General features: G+C 46.4%; 12 protein-coding genes across 15 annotated transcripts; 4 read left to right on the plus strand and 8 right to left on the minus strand.

Moving 5' to 3' along the window:
- Positions 1-510: 510 nt before the first annotated feature.
- On the plus strand, positions 511-951 carry LOC108158275. Its single transcript, XM_017290511.2, has 2 exons — positions 511-621; positions 678-951. Exons 1-2 carry the CDS (start codon positions 555-557, stop codon positions 848-850), a joined length of 240 nt encoding a protein of 79 aa, XP_017146000.1. The 5' UTR covers positions 511-554; the 3' UTR covers positions 851-951.
- A 524-nt stretch (positions 952-1,475) lies between these two features.
- Positions 1,476-2,430, plus strand: LOC108160876. Its single transcript, XM_017295142.2, has 2 exons — positions 1,476-1,586; positions 1,645-2,430. Exons 1-2 carry the CDS (start codon positions 1,520-1,522, stop codon positions 2,343-2,345), a joined length of 768 nt encoding a protein of 255 aa, XP_017150631.1. The 5' UTR covers positions 1,476-1,519; the 3' UTR covers positions 2,346-2,430.
- Positions 2,431-2,732: 302 nt separating this feature from the next.
- On the plus strand, positions 2,733-3,403 carry LOC108160877. 2 transcript variants are annotated; one of them, XM_017295143.2, is made up of 2 exons: positions 2,733-2,843; positions 2,904-3,403. In XM_017295143.2, the coding sequence occupies exons 1-2, from the start codon at positions 2,780-2,782 to the stop codon at positions 3,335-3,337; spliced, it is 498 nt and encodes a 165-aa protein (XP_017150632.1). In that variant the 5' UTR covers positions 2,733-2,779; the 3' UTR covers positions 3,338-3,403. The 2 variants fall into 2 exon arrangements, with proteins under 2 accessions (XP_017150632.1, XP_017150633.1); XM_017295144.2 differs by having other exon boundaries at positions 2,734-2,837.
- A 543-nt stretch (positions 3,404-3,946) lies between these two features.
- On the plus strand, positions 3,947-5,578 carry LOC117185785 (bleomycin hydrolase). The gene is made up of 2 exons (XM_033391432.1): positions 3,947-4,615; positions 4,673-5,578. Exons 1-2 carry the CDS (start codon positions 4,064-4,066, stop codon positions 5,540-5,542), a joined length of 1,422 nt encoding a protein of 473 aa, XP_033247323.1. The 5' UTR covers positions 3,947-4,063; the 3' UTR covers positions 5,543-5,578.
- A 964-nt stretch (positions 5,579-6,542) lies between these two features.
- On the minus strand, positions 6,543-6,857 carry LOC117187844. The gene has a single exon (XM_033390717.1). The coding sequence runs from the start codon at positions 6,855-6,857 to the stop codon at positions 6,543-6,545; it is 315 nt and encodes a 104-aa protein (XP_033246608.1).
- A 181-nt stretch (positions 6,858-7,038) lies between these two features.
- Positions 7,039-8,014, minus strand: LOC108160583 (calcium-dependent protein kinase 27). Of its 2 annotated transcripts, XM_017294677.2 has the most exons (5): positions 7,768-8,001; positions 7,672-7,701; positions 7,410-7,493; positions 7,296-7,346; positions 7,039-7,232 (listed from the first exon to the last, which is right to left on the minus strand). In XM_017294677.2, exons 1-5 carry the CDS (start codon positions 7,861-7,863, stop codon positions 7,164-7,166), a joined length of 330 nt encoding a protein of 109 aa, XP_017150166.1. In that variant the 5' UTR covers positions 7,864-8,001; the 3' UTR covers positions 7,039-7,163. The 2 variants fall into 2 exon arrangements, with proteins under 2 accessions (XP_017150166.1, XP_017150167.1); XM_017294678.2 differs by lacking the exon at positions 7,672-7,701 and having other exon boundaries at positions 7,768-8,014.
- A 5,665-nt stretch (positions 8,015-13,679) lies between these two features.
- On the minus strand, positions 13,680-14,152 carry LOC117188415 (gram-negative bacteria-binding protein 3). The gene has a single exon (XM_033392272.1). The coding sequence runs from the start codon at positions 14,126-14,128 to the stop codon at positions 13,754-13,756; it is 375 nt and encodes a 124-aa protein (XP_033248163.1). The 5' UTR covers positions 14,129-14,152; the 3' UTR covers positions 13,680-13,753.
- Positions 14,153-14,260: 108 nt separating this feature from the next.
- Positions 14,261-15,014, minus strand: LOC117188414 (general odorant-binding protein 57e-like). Its single transcript, XM_033392271.1, has 2 exons — positions 14,693-15,014; positions 14,261-14,622 (listed from the first exon to the last, which is right to left on the minus strand). Exons 1-2 carry the CDS (start codon positions 14,750-14,752, stop codon positions 14,281-14,283), a joined length of 402 nt encoding a protein of 133 aa, XP_033248162.1. The 5' UTR covers positions 14,753-15,014; the 3' UTR covers positions 14,261-14,280.
- On the minus strand, positions 15,009-15,887 carry LOC108158427 (cuticle protein 16.8). Its single transcript, XM_017290709.2, has 3 exons — positions 15,776-15,887; positions 15,333-15,695; positions 15,009-15,243 (listed from the first exon to the last, which is right to left on the minus strand). Exons 1-3 carry the CDS (start codon positions 15,803-15,805, stop codon positions 15,061-15,063), a joined length of 576 nt encoding a protein of 191 aa, XP_017146198.1. The 5' UTR covers positions 15,806-15,887; the 3' UTR covers positions 15,009-15,060.
- Positions 15,888-16,070: 183 nt separating this feature from the next.
- On the minus strand, positions 16,071-17,075 carry LOC108158425 (trypsin 3A1). The gene has a single exon (XM_017290705.2). The coding sequence runs from the start codon at positions 17,047-17,049 to the stop codon at positions 16,252-16,254; it is 798 nt and encodes a 265-aa protein (XP_017146194.1). The 5' UTR covers positions 17,050-17,075; the 3' UTR covers positions 16,071-16,251.
- Positions 17,076-17,164: 89 nt separating this feature from the next.
- LOC108158429 lies at positions 17,165-17,864 on the minus strand. 2 transcript variants are annotated; one of them, XM_017290712.2, is made up of 3 exons: positions 17,681-17,864; positions 17,572-17,615; positions 17,165-17,506 (listed from the first exon to the last, which is right to left on the minus strand). In XM_017290712.2, exons 1-3 carry the CDS (start codon positions 17,772-17,774, stop codon positions 17,327-17,329), a joined length of 318 nt encoding a protein of 105 aa, XP_017146201.1. In that variant the 5' UTR covers positions 17,775-17,864; the 3' UTR covers positions 17,165-17,326. The 2 variants fall into 2 exon arrangements, with proteins under 2 accessions (XP_017146201.1, XP_017146200.1); XM_017290711.2 differs by having other exon boundaries at positions 17,165-17,521.
- A 71-nt stretch (positions 17,865-17,935) lies between these two features.
- Positions 17,936-19,404, minus strand: LOC108158428 (lysozyme P). The gene has a single exon (XM_017290710.2). The coding sequence runs from the start codon at positions 19,002-19,004 to the stop codon at positions 18,549-18,551; it is 456 nt and encodes a 151-aa protein (XP_017146199.1). The 5' UTR covers positions 19,005-19,404; the 3' UTR covers positions 17,936-18,548.
- Positions 19,405-19,473: the final 69 nt, after the last annotated feature.

Genomic DNA, 19,473 nt, shown 5'->3' on the forward strand with positions numbered 1-19,473 from the left:
CAAACAGCGCAATACCTGTTTAATTTTTATTGTGAAACTTGCCACAGAGAGAGAGAGAGCTTAACTTTTCTCAATCTCTTCTCCCACCCAATGCGGCACCAACTCATCGTCGTTTCCAATGTCAATGGCCGAGGGGCGAATCGGGCAGAACGATATGTTTAATGGAAAAAGCAATAGAAAAACTTTTGCGGATAGCAAAGCAATTCAATTGAAAATAATTAGAAACGTAGCCAGCCACATGGCGAAACTTCTTAATTGCCCGACTATTGTGCGTGCCAGTATGTGGGGGTTCTCCGAGAGTGGAGTACGAAAGACAGCAAATTGCATTATGCATAAGCCGACTACGACAGAGACCGACCCAGCACGTATCCATTGAAAGAGCGAGAGATGGACAGACAAATCCAAAAGATAGACGCACAGAGAGCCAAATACAGAGATAGAGAGATAGAGAGAGAGAGAGAGCAATGAAAATACATATATGTAAGTACATACGAGTATATATAATCCAAGCTGATATTTTGAAGCTCAATCATTTTGAACTCTTCGCCCTGACCATGTGCCACCGTCGTCTGCATATTCTATTGCTCTTGCTGTGCCTCTTCAGCTTTGCTTTGCTCAGCGGTAAGTCTGATTTTAGATCTATAGATTCTTGCATTACGTGGCATTCCCTTTTCCAGTGAATGGCTTGCCCTGGGGGGGACCCTCGTCGAACCATCATGCAGCCAGTGGCGGACCCGCCTGGAATGGCGGCAATGAGGAGGACCCCCGCAACATCGTCCTCCACGCGAACGGGAACGGCAAGGCCCACTATGGCAGCCAAGGCACCATTCTCCACAAGTGGCGTTACTGATCGACGCGGGGGCAGAAGTTTTCTAAGAACTAAACTCATTTAAGACACAAATTCAATGTATGCTCAAATAAATATAATAGAAACATATCTTTACCTCCAAATGATATGATTGTAATTAATGGACGATCTTTGACGGGTTTCACTGACCCCAACTATCTTCATACGCGCTCAGTGGCTATATACTATATGAATCCATTAACTGATAAGCTCCTTAGAGATTCAGCGATGATCCCAAAGAACCTAGAATCTTACTGGGAATTTTTGAAAAAACCCCACACATAAGCGTACCTCAAATGAGGCACGTAGAGTTGCCAATAACTAAAAAATAAATTATGTCTAGTAAACTCAATCGTTTGGCACGCTTCGCTCTAGCATTTTGTGGACTTGGTGACTCACGAAGGCGGCCCGGCACCGATCGCAACCGCAAGTCGTGTAGAAGCAAAATAGCAAAATAGCAAAACAAACAAACAATCGCGCGCGTCTCTGGCAATTCCCGGTACCAGTGATTGCACCGCTGACCTCCCCACCAGTCCTATCTTTTCATCCGTCCATTCAGACTATACTTTATACCCTATACCCCATACTGAGTGCAGCGAGAACGAGTATACAGAGCGACGATAATGTATAAATAGCTGTCACTCGACTTGCCATTGAAACAGTCGATGCAAAATGGGCTTGGGTAGAACTTTGATAATATTGGGGCTAATTGGCAGCGTCGTCGCTTGTCTGGCTAGCGGTAAGTCATCTGCGTAGTTCTTAATCCCCTCGCTGATGAACACTCTCTTCCACCACAGCTATGCCCCAAGGGGCGGGCTCTGATGACCAGAAGATACTACGGAGCCAGGGAAGCACCTTCCTTTCCAACGGTGCGGGACAGATTATACGGGGAGCCGATGGAAAGACCATTTTGATCGGATCCGATGGCAGTAGGATTATAGCAGATTCCTCCAACTCGGAGGAGGATGCCTCCCAGGACGATGATAGCTTCCTCGTCCAGAATAATGGTGGATCCAGCATCTCATCAAACGACAACAACATCTTCATCAATGGCGGGCAGTCCAACATCATCACGAGCAATGGCAAGACCCTCCAATACGGTACGGGAAACATCAACTACAGTGGCTATAATGGACACTCGATCAACGTGGTCAATGGCGTCATCACGCTGAGGGAGGGCGGCAAGCAGTACACGTTCGAGGCACAGCCGCCCAACGTCGAGAAGAGAGAGGCGATTGTCATCAACGGCCAGCCAGCCACAGTGCAGTACTCTCACGGCGATGTCATTGTAGAGCTGGCCGATCAAACGGTGATTGCCATTGTTGGTAATACCTCCTTCATTGGCGATCGCACATCCTTTGAGAATCGAGACAAGCTGCAAGCGGAGGCCAAAAAGTATGCCGAGAACATCCAGCGGCAAGTGCAAGAAGGCCTAAAGAAAACGCTCCAGCAGATGAACGAGGATCTCCAGAGGAGTCTGGGGAACATTCGCTTCTAGGCGAGTGAAGCAAAGCATCTAAACAAAAAACCCTGTAATGAAGCTTGACGACCAATAAATCTATATCTTTGTTACACAAATGGGATTGATGATCGTTTGATTGATTTATTTTCTTGATATTAAGAAATTATTGGCCCCATTTTCCCCTATTGCAGAGAAATAGACGGACAGACGGACAGAGTTCGGAGATGCTTCCTTCTGTGTATTACAAACCACATTCCAATCAAATCCAGGGTGCAAAATGAGAGAGTATAGACTTCTTTGTATGTTGCAACTATGTTAAAGACACTCGCCTGACAACAGCCCATCAAAAGCTCACCGATTCGCCAAGCATCGCTCTTCCCAAAACGACTGCTTTGGTGTCGTATATAGAGCGACGACCGTGGAGTATAAATAGCTGGAACTCGACCTGGCTTTGAAATAGTCGCTGCGAAATGGGCTTGGGTAGAACTTGGATAATACTGGGGCTGATTGGGAGCATCGCCTGTCTAGGTAACGGTAAGGATCTACCCTTTGATGAGGATTATCCAAGGAATATCTTTCTCTCTGCCACCACAGCTGTGCCTCGATTGCTCGGCTCCGAAGAGGATGCCTCACTGGACGACGATAACCTGAGCTTCCTCAACAGCAAAAGTCAGAAGTTCGCCTCCTCCGCGACTACGATTAGCGAAAACGACCACACCTTAATATACGGTTCGGGCGATAACAACAAAATCACCTACAATGGGCACAGATTCGTTGTAGACCATGGTATCATTAAGCTGTTTGAAGGCTCCAAAACGTACACGTTCCGACCCCTGGGAGCCAATGTGGAGAAGAGGCAATCGATCGACTTTAACGGTCGCCCAGCCACAGTGCAGCTCTCAAAGGGTAATGTGTTTGTTTATCTCCCCGATGGAACGGTGATGGGCAGGATCGGCAATAGTTACTTTGTGGGAGATCGCTATGCTGTGGAGAACCGCTACAGGATGATAGGCAATAGCAATCTCTAGATCATACTGGGTAGCAAAATGCATTCAACAAAAGTGACGCAAATAAAGTTTATTGACGAGCTACAACATTTGTCTCGCTTTCCGTGGCCACGACTCGAGGGGCGCCATAAAAATGCTAAATATTTACTTTGAAAAAACAAATGGGTTTTTTCGCTGAGAGGGAGGTGTCACCATTTACTGGTATCCCCAGCTGATCCCCCGTTCAATAGCTATGCAAATTTCCCAGAGCTTAACAATAATCTGTCTACTAGTCGCAAAATAATTCCATTGTCATAATTCCGTGTGTGGGAGTCGCTTACTCGGGAATCGGCGCACAGCTTAGGTGTGATTGATTAGCAGAAATTCTGTGAATTAAGCGCCACGGCTTAATTGCGGAATTATTGAAGTACAGTTCTGAGATGGGCGCGGGACAGTGTATCGATGTTATCGATAGTGCCTCGATGGTTTTGCAGCCCTACTGTTGTCTTTGCATGAACAACAAAGCAGCAATTTATGATGCAATAACTCTAAGAATTTCCTCATATATGTATTTTCTTTAATTTCGTATATATTTTAATGAATTTATTTAATTTTTTGACGCGTTCATTTCTAGTACAGTTACAGCAAAAAAATACGTTATCGAAGGTCTTTCGCGCAAAAAATATACAACTCTGGGCACGCGCACATCTGACATCTGGTCACACTTTGCCCTAAATTTCTGGTTTATTTTTGTGCACAAACTTTTGAATGTCAGAACAGCCCAACATGTGCTTTTCTCTGACCGCCGACCAATTGTCCGCTTGGCGCAAGCAGTTCTTCAACGAACCACGGAATCTTCTCGCCCAGAATGTGTGCACGACCCACGATCCTCTGAGGATGTGCCTGCCTATTTTGGCCCCCGTGGTGGCGGGTCCGCCTATCAAGCATGGGGTGGACTCGGAGAGAAAAACTACCAGCGGTGGCCCCGCCTGGATCACCACGGGGCTTGACCTGCTGCGCCTGGAGTTTGCCAAGAGCTTCACATCGCTGCCGGTGGACTTCGAGTTCTCTGCGGGCTACCTGGTGTACTGGCACAAGCTGGAGCGATGCAACTACTTGCTGCATGCGGTGGCCGAGCATCTGATGCGCGGCGAGCCCGTGGATGGGCGACAATTTCGATACTTGATGAAACATGTCCTTCCGGATGGCGGGAACTGGCAGATGTTTGTGAATCTGGTGAAGAAGTACGGCGTTGTACCCAAACAGTGCTATCAGACAACGGGGCGCACACGCCAGCTTAATGTAATCCTCAGGAGTAAGGTAAGCATATGCCCGAATAGGTATCCAATAAGCCACAGCTCCCATCGTTTCCCTCAGCTGCGTGAGTTTGTGAGCGTGCTGCACAATCGCTTCATATTCGATGGCGATGGCAGCGGCCTGCCAACCCTCATCGGGGAGATGATGCCCCAGCTGTATAAAGTGATCAATATCGTTTTGGGCGAACCGCCGCAGGAGTTCAAGTGGACGTACTACGACTCAAAGAAGCGCTACCAGTGCCTGGAGCCCTTGACCGGCTCCACCTTTTTCAAGGAAATGGTGAACAAGAATTTTGACCTGGATGAGATGGTGTGCCTGGCCCACGATCCGCGCCTGTCATCCAGCTACTTGCACAACTACGAAGTGGCTCTCAGCTCGAACATGGTGGGTGGTCGGCTGCAGCGGTACAACAATCAGTCAATGGACGTTCTAGTACCGATCATTGTTAGGTCGCTGGTTGGCGGCAAGGCTGTCTGGCTGGTCTATGACCTGCTGGCGCACGCTTCAAAGAATGCATCTGCTGACTTTCCGCTGCTCTTTGGCTTGGAGATGTGCACAGATCTCAACAAGGCGGAACGCATGCTCTACAAGGAAACGGGCCATAATCAGGTGTTGCTGCTAACGGAAGTACTCCTGGATGACGAGGATAAGCCGGTGGAATTCCGCACCAATGCTCCGTCGCCCTCGACCACGTTGTTTCTAAGCTCATCCGCAGCAAATCTCCGAGAGATCAACGATAGTGTGGAAGAGAAGGCCAAGATTCCAAGGCTTAAGCCATCCTTTTGCATTAAGACGGATTGGGTGCGGGAATACGCCTTCGAGATTGTCGTCCACTCGTGCTTTGTGCCGCCCGATGTCCTGGGTGCCACCACTAGGAAGGAGTGCAAAGAACTGCCCCCATGGGATATCATGGGAGCGTTCCTGAAATGATTAATCCATGTTTTAATAAACCCCACAATCACATCATATCCATGGGTTTCAATATCGTTATTTGATCCCTATAGTTGAAGCCATAGCGAGAGCCAATGTAGATGCGCTTGGGATTCTTCATTCTGGCTATCAGAAATTCATTATCCTCCATCACCTCTAAGGGCAGCACGAGGATCACACTGTCTCTGTGGTGCTCCAGAGTGGCCATTTCGTTGTAGAACTCGATCTGTTTCTTCTGCTTAGATCGCCGAAAGTAGAATTTATAGGGGTTCCCCTTTGCTTTGGTTATCTCCATCCCATTCATGATTGCGCACACTTTGTAGTCCTTGTACTGAGCGCATTTATCAATGTTCCCTCTCATGTAGGCAGCTGCATGAAATTCGAAGGGAGTATCGTTATCCGGATGTTCGCCCGTTGCGCTCGAAGTAGAATATCTATCACTTTCAATGTCTATCGGATAGTCCACTTCAGCCACGCCATTCGCTGTGAGACCCAAAAGTATTAGAAGGCACCAGTTTTCCATTGTTTCTTGCGACAGTCTCAGTTTCCCGATGGGATGGAAGTGTGTCAAGATCTGTCAAGGGATGTTCGAGCAGAGCTTTAAGCGTATCGAATGGATTCCATTCGCCAGTACATTATTACTGTGGCGCATCGAATGGATGGCTCTTAAAGTGGTTCGTGTATTCGTTTCCTGTATTCATGTTGCTTATCGAAAAATTATTTAAAAATCCCACAGCGTTGTCGTCACCGAGGCGCGACCTTCACTAAGTTTTTCAGGGAATCGACCTTACGTGCCTGGCATGCCTAATTAGGCATTAGAGGGGGCTTCCACTGCCACTGTCCCACTCCTGGGGCCTCTCGAGTAGCCAGCAAGTCGGCAAGACTTAAGGGATTTGCGCCCCCGTGAATTTCGTTTTGACTTTGCATAAAATAGAAACAACAACAGCGTTTATATTCGACTTAAATGTAACTTTATTTTTTCCATTAAATGTACCACAATTTAGTACTGCCTGATGCCGTAGTAGGGATTGCTGTATCCGTAACTGGGATAGCCATGCCTCGGCACCGCAACAGGCTGATAGACAATCGGCTGTACCACAACGGGCTTCGAGAGCAGATATTTCAGCAGATGACGAGGCTCACGTACGAGAGAATCGACCTGGTCCGCTGTTGTCGCTGGCGCTGCGGATCGGGAAATCGCATTAGCATGGTCGCCAGCATCTGGCAGATCAGGATGTGCGCTGTGGTCACCAGGAAATGCCACCACCATCACGATGGTGAGGCTGCTGAGTAGGAGAAAGCCAACGAACTTCATCTTCAACGATCTGTAAGCGAGTGAATTGTTTGAGGATCAATCATAGCCTTATATACACAATATATTGGACTGGTCAGGTAGTCCATCCTTAGCAGGTGGTGCTGCTTTCTACCTGTTCTGATCCCCGAACAGCTGCAGGGGATTATCCTAAAGAACCTTCTCAGAAACAGAATGCAATGGATTTGATTTTTGGAATGCTTGAAACAGTTTTATTGCTCGCTTGGTTTTTCTTTGCTTCGATGTGGTTCCCATTGACATACCCAAACGCCCAACTATATGCCTATATCCGTATATATCCGTAGACCCTTACATCTGTGGTGGTGCTGGCATGCCTTCGGGTGGTGGAGGAAGACCGGGTGGAGCCTGACGGCGTTGCTGAAGGCAGAAGCCACACAGATTAAAGATCAGTATCAAATCGAATACACATTATGTACTTACTCTGAATTCCTTGGGTGGTGGTGGCTCCTCATTGGCCACTGCGCGACGGGACTGGAATGACATAGATTGATGGATAAACCCTGCGAAGGATCAATAGTTCAATCTGTGGCTTACCCTGAAATGCTTGGGTGGCGGTGGCGGCTCCTCATTGGCGACCATCGATAGCTCGTTGTTCAGGTCGCGGGCATGGCGCCCTGCCTAGAAGAAGGCATTTAACAAAACGTTGTATTAACAGGGCTAAATTGGCAACACGCCGCCATTGCTGTGCCTTCTGCGGATCAAGTTTCTCCATCTGCTCCATATCTTCCGGCGTCTCTTTTGGGGCCAAGAACTCTTAAGATTCGTCCTCCCAATTTGCTTAGCCAATCGCACTTACCCTCTGAAACAGACCCGTGAGTTTCGGATCCTGCGAAAAGGATTAACCAAAATAGTCACTACAAATCATCCCGTGACAGGACTATCCCCCACTCACCTCGACACCGTTGGTGGAGCCACTGCCACGTCCCTCAGCGCCAAAGAGCATCAAAGCCACAACGTAAATAACCAAAACAGCACAAAATAGCTTCATTTCCTAGCTGTCACGTTCCCGACGGTCACAATAAAAGATGTCAAGCCAAAAGATGCTACGGAGAACCTCGACTGTACTAAAGTCGGAGCCGAATAGGTGGCTTATATATGCTGCCCCATGGAGTTGGGGCAGGAGAAGGGGCTATGTAATTGGCTTGTTCGAAATTATTATCCGAAATCTTGTCATATGGCAAGTTAGCTGCGATTGCTGCGATTGTCGAAAACATGTTGATTGGCTGTTAAATCATAGTTATTAGCAGATTTATCTTGTAGATAAATGGAACATGGCAGTTCTAGCTTGGGGGACGTGGGATTTTTGATAGAATTGCATGTGCATAATGGATTTTTTCCATCAGAGATACCACAGTGCTTTAAGAGTATTCTCATTGGAGAAGGTTATTACTTCTAAATAAAGATTGTTTCTTACACGAAACTTTTCACCTTTCTTAACGCGTATCGCATCGTTCGCATGGCTTTGCCACAGCAAATAAGTTTTATATCTGCAATCTCCGTGTTCTATTACACAACAAAATACCGTTATTGGCTTACCCTTCTTCTTCCGTTGGACAAATTATTCCTTCCAAGGTGGCGGCGGTGCTCTTCTTGTGCTATTTTTCATTATTTCCGCTCCTGAGCGCCACAGCGCGTCTACGTTTGCTCCGAGCTTTGCATAATTTCGAAATTATAACGCGCTTTGATGTTGTCGCCGACGCGCGAGGACTCGTCTGGGAGGCAGAACGACATCCTCGACTACGTCCAAGTCAAATACAACAGCGGGGCGGGGGCGACAGAACAGCCAGAACAGCGCCAACGGAAGACAAAGGAAAGTGTAAATGAAAATGGAAGTACATATAGCTCTACCGATACCCTTCAAGATAGATCTTTGGACATGGCAGGTATAGTCAGTCTCTTTGGATCAGAGATCACAAAAAGAGAGTTTAAAAAATTAATATCGGAAATAAGTGATAAAAAAAAACACAGCGTCGTTTTTATCAAGCGGTTTTTTAGAACAGGATAATTTAAATTAATAAATTTTCAACACAAATGTTTTACTATTAAAATTTAAAATAAAGGTTATTTCTGATTTTAACAATACTTATCAAAAATCAATTTTTATAGTTGTACAAATTATTTAAGGAAATTAATTTTGAATTGTTGTTTTTATTTTATATCATTTAAACATTAGAATTAGTTGATTTTTTTTTTATTTCACAATTTTTTAAATTAAACTTAATATTAAAATCTTTACGATCCCTGCTTTGGATAATTTGAAACCGATTTTTGTGATCGTTGTGATATGGGATATTATATGAAATGGTAATCCAATCTAATAATTTTAAATGTTCGATTACTGCCAGCAGCTAAAAGGACGATCTGGACTTTATTTCCTTAACAAGCGAGAACTAGTTTTCAAAGAAACACCAATCTCCGCATGACTTTGGCAACTCTGCTGTAGATTCTTGGTCAAATATTTATAATATATTATATTTAAGTGACAAACATCTGGTTGAAATCGTATTACCCTAGGGAAGTGTGTACAAATAAATAAGCGCACTTTTTTCTCATTTCCGTTGCTTACTTTGACGTGTTTAGTTTTTGATGTGTACATTCTCGCACGCAGAGAAGACAGTGGGGGATATTGTGCAGGGGGGCTATGGGAGGGGTATGGGTAGTGGAGCAAAGGAGAGAGAGGGACGAGGAAAATGCTTAAATTCGTCATTCGACAACACGGACAGCGTGAGGCTCCTCCTCAGGGCTCCTTTCCTGAGATGATGTCTTACCCTCTCTCTCTCTCTCTCTCTCTATCTCTCTCTGTCGCTCTTCCACTGTCCGCGTCCCTGTCTCTGTCGCCGGGCGGCTTCCTCTTTTTGTCTGTATGCGAAACTTTTCTCATTAGAAAACTTTTACTATTTCCGCTACTCAACGCCAAACGCAAACAACAAACGACAAAAATGGGGAAATACATAAAAAACACCATTCGGATAAAAGACAGAAATGCGTAAATGTGTTGTAAATAAAATGTTTGATGCGCCCAAAGCACCCGGCATTCCATTCCTTAAGGCAACTGCATTTCTATATAGTACATAGAGTGCAAAGCTTCCTTTCGCTACTCGAACTCTCATAGGACATCTAAATATACACCTACAACTGCCTCCCTGAATCCGTCTTTGGGCGAGAAGAGTGTTGAGGTCGTGGAGAGTTATTTTTCCTTGATCCCCTCTTGATCCTACAGGAATCTTCTTTCTGTGGCATACATATCCATACTTTTGGGTAGCAAAAGTACTGAAACAAAAAGTACGATCCTATAACCTATTCTCAATATACGCCACAAAAAACATCTCTCAGTCCAGATATATATGTACATACATACATATATATTCTGTGAAGCAGCGAAAGTACTTAAATCAGAACCCTTGGGCACCACCAGGAAAAAATCTCCCGAAGGAATATATCCTGCGGCAAACGTTCTCCTCGAGTTCTTTAGACAACAAATGTAGGACAAAACAACAGACCCAACAAAGGGCGGCTCATAAAAATGTCTTTTATTAAATTTTCTCCTCTGCAAAATCAATAAATCAGAACAGCGCGGCATGCAGCTTACCTCAGTTTCAATTCAATTCAATCAGATTTTCTTATTTGATTTTAACTTTACCTCCTACGACTCTGTCTGTAAGTCGGAGAACTCTCTTCCTGCCGCCTGAGTGCCGGCGCCCTGCCACTTCTTCCTGTTTCCTGCGCTTGCAGCGCACTTCCTTCCAGTACCTGGAATTTGCTCTAATTTGATTTTGAACGGCAGGCAGCTTCTCTGCGATTTGCCGCGCTGTCATCTGTCAGCGCGTTTTGAGTCGCAAATATTGATTTCACACCCAAATGGCAAGTGATTTTCTATAGGTGAAAGGTGATGTTCAGATGATTGTCTTTAGCTCTGCAATTGTTGGTGCCACCAACAGTTTCTGTATTTTAAATCCACTAAAACACTCTCAACTTTAATCCTAGAGATCGCAAAGCTCTGCGATATTTACTCTACTGTTGATCTTATAAATTTAAACGTTATTATTCCACCTCCAAATAGGCTATTAAAGGCATTTAGTAATTCAGTGGCTGCACGCACCATTAGCGGCCCATAGATTCGCAAAAGCTGGTCATTTAATGCGGCATAAGTGGCAAGTGAAATTAATGCTCGGCTGTCCCAATTCCCAAAGTGCCTGCCTGGCCAGACCTGGCCTGGCCTGGTCCGAGGCGAAGCCTTGCGCTAATGCAAAACATAAACCAGGGAATGGAACGCCTTAGTTGCATATCGATGCATATTCAACCATCGAACAGGGGATGCCCTCTTTCTCCGGCGCCTGTCAGCAATAAGTTCAATGGGCTACATCACGTCGCCGGGCAAACGAGAGCATCACGAACCGGATAATGATCAACGAACTGTATACGTTTCCGCAATCGTAGTCAAATGGACAAACATGCACACAAAGTGCACCGGCTGCTCCTGCTCCATCTCCTGCTGCAGCAGGTCCTGCTCCAGTTCCGACAACTGTTCCGACTAGGAGGTCCTTGCTGCTGTCACTTGGGACTCTCTGCATCGGAATGGGAATCGACGGTATCGAAGCGAAGGCCATGGGAGCTTTAGCTGTGGCCCAAGCAGCTTATGCCGCTTCACTGGCGATGCCAGCAGCCTGCCAACCATTCCCCACCCTCATCTCCATCGCCTCCCCGTTTGAATATTTTGCATTATTGATAAACTGCTTTCTCGTAGTCGTCATCGTTGTCGTGGCAAGAAATAAAGCAGCGGCAAAGAATATTTATGACACTAGGAACACAAAAATATGTACATCTATATGTAGGTACGAACGGGAGTGTATTCGAAGTCAACGGAGCGAACCGGAGCGACAGGCAGGACCGGCCCAGCACAGCCGGGCACGCCCCAAAGCTCGAAACGTGTCGGGCATTAAGCGCTTGAACGTGTGTAACAGGCTTCTTCCACGACAGGACCCGGACCCTCTACGTACCCCCACAGGATAATATAATGGTACTTTTACAAACGTTTGCTGGCGATACATGGCGATGGGACAAGGTTTGACTACAGTAGATCAGTTCTTGGCTATTTACTCATGGGAAAAGGCTTGGGAAAACCTTTTTTTTCTATTCACATACATCGAAATAGCATTATTAATCAGTTTATGCTATAAATAATACCTATAAGTATGGATAGGAACCAGCTGTAAATGGTAGAAAATAATTTCATCCTTAGGGCATACAAAATTCTCCATTATCCACTCCAAACTACTAGAAACTCTTGCAATTTTTGGCAATTTCTGATGGGTACCCTGCATAAAGGTGGGGAAACGGGCGAAACAGGCGCCAATGAAGCGTTTAACTGTGGCGCAACCACTACGCAAAGCACTGAAATGCTGCAAAATTATAAAGGTACTACCGCAGTAGTGCGTGGTCTCGGTATCGGTATCGGCAGCCTCGCTAGTTCAAAAGGCATTTTCCCGACCACCTTTCCCTGCGTGGCTCTACCTACTGTGGCCCAGCATTCTCCGTTCTCACGCAGTCACTGCAAAAAATAGTCGGACGATGGACGTTGTAATTGCATTTGCTTTGTTGTTACTTACAAAAAGCATGCAGGAGAAAGAGGAGAAAGGCGAGAAAAAGTTAACGAACGGAAGCGTGCACCGCACAAAGGGCGAGAACGTACTGGAATGACATGAAAAACAAAGATATAGACGATACTTGGACACCTTTCTACAATGTACCTTTCTAAAAATGTGGCTATAATTCGAAAAATGATGGAGAAACATATGGAAACAATCTTTAAAAAGATACATATGTATATGTAAAAATATATGTATATCATTTGTAATTTACAGATTCCGTTTCCATTCATTCTTCGACTATCATGTTTTGGTTCGACTCTGTACGAATTGCATATAGATTTATGAGATAATACAAATGTACATACATAGCATACATATATCCCAAGGCTAGTTTCTGTTGCTCTGGCATCTACGAGCGCGACGATTGATCGACTGACTGTTAATCTTGATCAAAGAATGCCATATCCCCACAATATACCCATCTATATGACAATTACAGGGCATGGGTAAAACAGTCAAATGGGCGTGGTCATGAGCATTGCGTCTGTCTGGTACGCACACATCACGTAGCGAAGTTGCCGCAACTAAAACTTCATCAATTTGCCTTGCGAAAGCTTGGCAACTTTTTGCCCCAATATCTCTCTCTCTCTCTTTCGCTTTGTCTCTGTCTCTCTGCGGATGCGTCTGATGGGTGGTGCAGTAAGTATATCCACGCACACACACACACACACACACGTGCATGCAGCCCCCGACCAGTCGTCCACTGCATAAAGGACATTACATCCCATGGTTTGGTTTGAGCTTCATTTTGTGTAATTTTCAGAGACTCCTCCTGACTGCACATCCATCGCTCCATTTGGCTATTAATGCCTCGCGTTTTATTTATGATTAATTACGGCGTTTAAAAGTCCATAAATTTTCTGTGAAAAAGTGCATTTTTTATTGACAAAAATAATTAAATACGTCACACCCATAATGAGAGCCTGCAACAGTCCCGGCATCCAGACACAGACACAATATGAGGGCGGGCGGCACAACTCAATGAAATATGATTTTACATTAAAGAAATTTCCTTCCTTTGATTTAAATATCCATTGACTTGATTACATTACGGCAGGCTGCATAATAAGATTCATTTACCATCTGTATTTAAGGAAAAATTAAACATTTTACTACTCCTGGCACTGGAAGAGATCGAATTTAATGATAGATTGCATTGAGATTTAAAGCTCTGCTTTGATGAGCTATTATTTATTACTTCTTTTTTATATGAAACCTCACATACGAATGCTAATTCCTTTGACTGTCATACACGGAAACCACAAAGGCCCCATCGTCCTGACGATAACCCAGGCCATTGTGCACCACATACGTCCAGAAGTACAGGGTATCGCCCAGATTCAGCACCGTCTCGCGATCCCGAAAGGTCCAACGTCCCCGCTTCGCTTTAGGTATATCGCGGGCCCACCGTCCCGCCTCCAGACCGTCGAACTCTTCGTTCACCTTGCCATGGAAGGCGAACAGAGAGATGCCCTCTGCATCTGGTATAGAGACCTCGAATCCTTTGGGGTAGAAAACCCGTACGCTGGCATCTGGTACTTCGTAGGCGTGGCCCGACCTAGCCAGCAGCGATAGGAGAGCCAGACAGAACGTAAGACGAACCATTGAAACGGTACGGAGCGGAAGCGGGAGCGGTGTTATAGAATCGAAGCTTCCAACAGAACTGGGAATGAAACTGATATTCCGGCAGATCTGGTCTTTCCTTATCAATATTAAAGAGAGAGAGAGAGAGCAAAAGCTTTATTTTTTAATCATTATCATTCCCAAGTGGTCGCTGCTCTCAACGACATTAGACAGTTGGCCATGCCGAAACCATATTCACAAATATCCATTTCATCGCCGAACTCGTAGCGACAGTTGGCCACGCTATTGGGCCACGACTTCTCCAGGGCCTCCGTTTCCAGGTACTTCTCCATATGCAGCTCCCCCGAACCATCCATGATATTCATATCGAACAGCATGCAAGTGGCATAACACTTAAAAGTCCGATCCAGATCGTTGCCATCCAAGTTCTTTAGCCAGTTGTCAAGGAATGCTCTTTGCTCCTCCGGGGTTGTGAATTTTTGCCCTCGACATGGGTTAAATATTGCAGTATTACTCTGTGTAAAGAGAGGTAGGAGAAGGATACCAACGCAACGTATGGTATCATCGTTTCGAAGATCAACTTACGTGGGCATAACCATATAAAAGGAACACCGAAAGAAGCAACGATAGAAGTTGATCTGACATGTTTTCCACTCGAAATGTTGTTTGATGATACGGGTATATTCCTACGAGTACTTATAGCAAACAGCTCTCAACTGAATAATCTGATATATAATACAAATTACTCGTACTATTCTTCGTGTGGACAAAAGGTGAAATCTGATTTCCAATTATTCGACTACTAATTGGGTTTAAAGATTCAGATACTCTTGATTGGCGGGCATCTATCCAGAACTTTCAGCAGAATATTCCCCTCTCCCATTTCAAATGCCAATTTATACATTGAGCCCATAGTTTATTTCATTTTAATTTATTTAATACTTGCAGAGTGCTCAAGGATGATACTGTCCATCCTCCACCTCTCCATGCTCCGACTGGGCAGCTAGAGCCAGGCGCTGCGCCTCCTGCTGGGCTCCGATGGCCGCATGCTCTGCTGCGATGCGCTCGAAGTCGCTCAGATGCTTCTGAGTGGCATGGGCCACAGCGGCGCTGGCGTGCGGGGCAGCTGCTTGAGACTGCAGGGGGGGAATGGAATGGAATGGAAAACAAAGCTTCAGCACGATCCGCTCAGTGGCCATATGCACTATTATACACGAGCACTCACCGCTTGGCCGGGCGTGTGGCTTGCATGCTCTTGTGCAATGCGATTATACGCGTCGAAGTGTCTGCGCTTGGCTGCCTTGACGGCGGCACTGTCCTCCAGCTTGTGGCTCAGCTGAGGATGGAAGCCGTTCTCATCGGCCACATACTGGACGGTGCGCACCTGGTTCTTGGGATCCACGTAGGAGAAGGCGCCGCGGATGACGCCCGAGCCGTCGGACACCTCCGTATGCTGGCGATCAACATGGCCAGGCGCCCGTCCAGCCTGATAGCTAAACACGTACGGATTGGCCGGACTGTGGGTCTCGTGGTTGACAAGATGAGACACATCTGAGGCGACTCTGGTGGCACTCAGTGCGCATACGACCTTCGTGGCAAAATCAAAAAGCAGGAAGAGTGGGTGCCCGTTAGGTCATTGTGGCTGAGGCAATCACTCCCACGACTTACCAAAATGATCATCAACTGCTTCATGGCCATGTCTCTTCTGGGTGTCTGTCTGCGTGTGCTAACGTGCCGCCTCTGTTGTTGAGCTTCGAACGGTAACTGAAACAGACTTGGCCAACATCTCTCGTTCGTTCGAGCAGTTCATCGTCGTGGATACCAGACCCAAAAACAGGTCTTTGCCTGACGCCACAGCTTTCCGAGCTGCGCCAAAGCTTCGCGATGATTCCGAAACTTGTTTTTAACATTATTGCATTCCCTAACAAGGCAAACTTTTTGACATTAAAACCGAATAAACAAATTAATTTTTGAATAAGTAGCATTTTTTGTTATTTGTTAGTCATCTTCATCTGAACTTGAGAATCGATTTAGAGAGTTATATACGATATTAGAGGGATTTCTAGACACTTTACAGTGGCAACTATTTCATAACTTAGCCATAAGTACAGTGAGTACAGAAGTATGTACATTAGTAATAAAGTTTAAACCATTTCGGTCATCGTCTGGGCAATCCAATCGGTATACTCCGAGACTCTCGTATAGACGCCCGGGAACATGGCATTGGCACAGCCCAGGCCCCAGGACACAATGCCGTAGAGTCGCATGCGTCCATTGATGCTGGTGATCAGCGGACCACCGGAATCCCCCTGGCAACTATCGCGACCACCCTGCGGGGTGCCAGCACAGAACATGCTGCTGGTCACGGTGCCAGCGCCAAAGTAGTTTCGGATACACTGCGACTGATCCCGCTGCTGGACAACCGTGTATCGCAGGCGCTTCTCCGGCTGCATTTGGGAGATCGACTGGCTGCCCCAGCCGCTGACAAAGAGCTGAGCCGATGGCTGGATGTGGTCCTGCTTTGCGGCCAGGACAATGGGCTGGATATTGCCGCTGTAGACGAGTGGCTGCTGCAGCTGAATCAGCGCAATGTCGTTGTTCATGTGCGTGGGCTGGTGGAACTTGGGGTGCGGAACGATGCGTTGGATGCGAATGTAGCTGCCGCCAGTGGCCCATTCGCTGCTGCCGGCTCGAATCACATAGTACTGCGGCTTGCTGTACTCCAGCACACAGTGGGCGGCGGTCAGGATGTGGGTGGGCGAGAGGATAGCGCCGCCACAGGCATGTCGCGTGCCTAGCTGCAGCGAGATCTGGTGCGGAAAGTGGATAATGTTCGTCTCCCAGCCGCCCACAATGCGGCCATCCTGCTGGCCAGCGGTGATGTTCAGCGCCCCAGCCGTCCAGATAAACCAAAGCGATATCCCCAAGCGTAAACTAATCATCTTGCTTCCAGCTGTCGACTGCGTTTGGCTCCTCTGTGGTCCGCTCTCTTATAGCCAGCATCGAATCAATCCTTATCTTATCTCCTGCTCGGTAGACGCTCTTCTTCTGGTAGTCACGGTTTTTCGGTGGCCTTAGCCAGGGTCAGAGGAAGACCTTGTCCCTGGCTATCTTTGGTATTTATGAAAATATATAGAGGGCAATGGTAGGGCTTGGATAGATGATTAAAGGGTGACTGGTGAGTGGGTGCTTCTACTGCCTAGGCTTTTGCTCTTCCAATCATCTTTCCATGGCCGTCACCTGCTCCTTGAGGTAATCCAAATGATTGACGCTGTCCTGCATCACATCGTACTGATAGCCAACGTGCTGCAGGATCAGGCTCATCTTCTGCAGATTCTGAGAGCTGTAATCCGACACAACATCGACCTGAGTAAAGTTCTTCAGAGTCTGATGCATAATCTGAAGGAGAAAAAACTGGAATTTATTGATTCTGATAAGAAAGAAGAAGAAGAATTAATGCTCACCTCATTGGTTTTGGATGCCCGCACAACCTGGCGTGCCACAGAGCCTGTAATTCCACATAAAAGTTTACATATTTTATTAGGAACCAACCTCTTGGGTCCCATTTCTCACCCAAATTATTCACGTTTATCCCAACGCGGGCACACAGACGCTTCTTGGACTCATCGAAGAGGTGTCGGGCACTCGAACTAGATGCAGATGCCATTGCTCTTAATAAGTAAACACTATTTTAAATGTTAAAAAACTTTTGCAGAAATTAAAAAGAGTTCAAGGCGATCAGCTGTTTTTGCGATATATCAATATATCGATATATATTTTTGACTTGATTTGATAATATATTTATAGGTGATTGTTTTAAGCTGGCATGTCATGCCGATGCACAAGAAAATATCGTTATTTATATGCGATAAGAGAAACGAATTCGGCGCCTTATTTTTAATTGCTCCTCCACCTTTGCGTGATCCAATGCTGTTTGCTGTGTGCCGGGCTATGCTCTACAAAATCCTTGGTTGTAGATATTGACCCTAAGCGGTTAGCTTGTTTTTATGTGCTTAGCGATAGTTGTCACGTGTAGAATGTATACTTGGAGGCGCTACTGAGCCGTGTAGTTGGTATGTCGATGTCATGTATCAAACTTAAGCGAATTTTTAAATCAATTACATCCTTTCCCGCCGAGGGCAAAGAAGGATCGTTCCCCATCTCGAATACCCACGTCTGGTTGCCAATGACGATGCGGTAGCGATCCACCTACTCTTTCAACAGACCGCCGTCGGACGATCATCTCGACCTTGTCGTAGGAACTATCAACACAAAAACTAGCAGATCAATAATCAATTTTTGGCGCATAAAAATATCTTCCAAAAATAACTTATATGCTTTTTTTTTATCAGAAATCCCATTTGTGGGTACATTTTCTTTAAAAACGGACTAAATTCTATGGTAATTTCTGTCTTTTATCACATATTTGTTATAGGCAATGTCATCCCGAGTTCCTGTATCTTCTTCTGAAGCAGTGGTTCACATTCGGCTTGATTCCCTGGCAGCGGTTATTCCATGCCACCCATGCTGAAAAGCCCTGCTGGCGTCTGATGTACTTGGCGCAGGCAATGGAGTACCTGATGTCGTCGCTAAGCAGCAGACGGCAGGGCAGACGACAGAGATCCGTCGAGGGACGACCGTCTGCTGGCTTGCACCAGTATCTATCGTTGATCTGGAAGAGACCCCAGTCCACAGAGCCATCCACATTGGAGGGATTGATGGCTCTGCTGTTAAAGGAGCTCTCACCCTCCACGAGGCAGAGCCAGTCGGGCAGCTCGCCGTAGGGCACGCCATACCGATAGAGCTGGCGGGCCAGGCTGCACCTTCCCACCTGGCGGGCGCTGGCCAACGATGATAGCCACGAAACCAATAGCCCCAGCAGCCACAGCACCTTCATCTTCAATCTGCATGAACTGTGGGCCCCTCTGGGCTGGCGACCAGGCTTTTATAGCACCACAGCGCGTTCTGAATGATTACTTAGGCGCTTGGGCCACTCACTCTGACAGCTCTGAAGGGGGCCCACACTCGAGCATAAATCATGAACACTGGACGGCAAAGTGGGCTAAGATCTGCATGGCATAGGCACATCCAATGTGATGCGGCTCCCCGAATCCGGCTGATCAGTGTTACATTTAGGTTGGACTTTCAATTCTCGAGCACCAGCGAGCGATCCAGCCAGTTTTCGGTAATATATGGAGTGGGAATTGTGTGCCATTTAAGCCGAGAGCATCTGCCGCCTGATCGACGGGGCCCAGTTTCACTTTCAATAAATTCTTTTGTTTCCCCCATCTAGATCGTATGGTGTTATTTAACAATAATGACAGCTGGAGGGGGCTGGAGCACTTGAGATAGCGTCGCGTGTGCTC

The sequence above is a fragment of the Drosophila miranda genome, chromosome 3, assembly GCF_003369915.1.
Source record: "Drosophila miranda strain MSH22 chromosome 3, D.miranda_PacBio2.1, whole genome shotgun sequence".
Classification (NCBI taxonomy): domain Eukaryota; kingdom Metazoa; phylum Arthropoda; class Insecta; order Diptera; family Drosophilidae; genus Drosophila; species Drosophila miranda.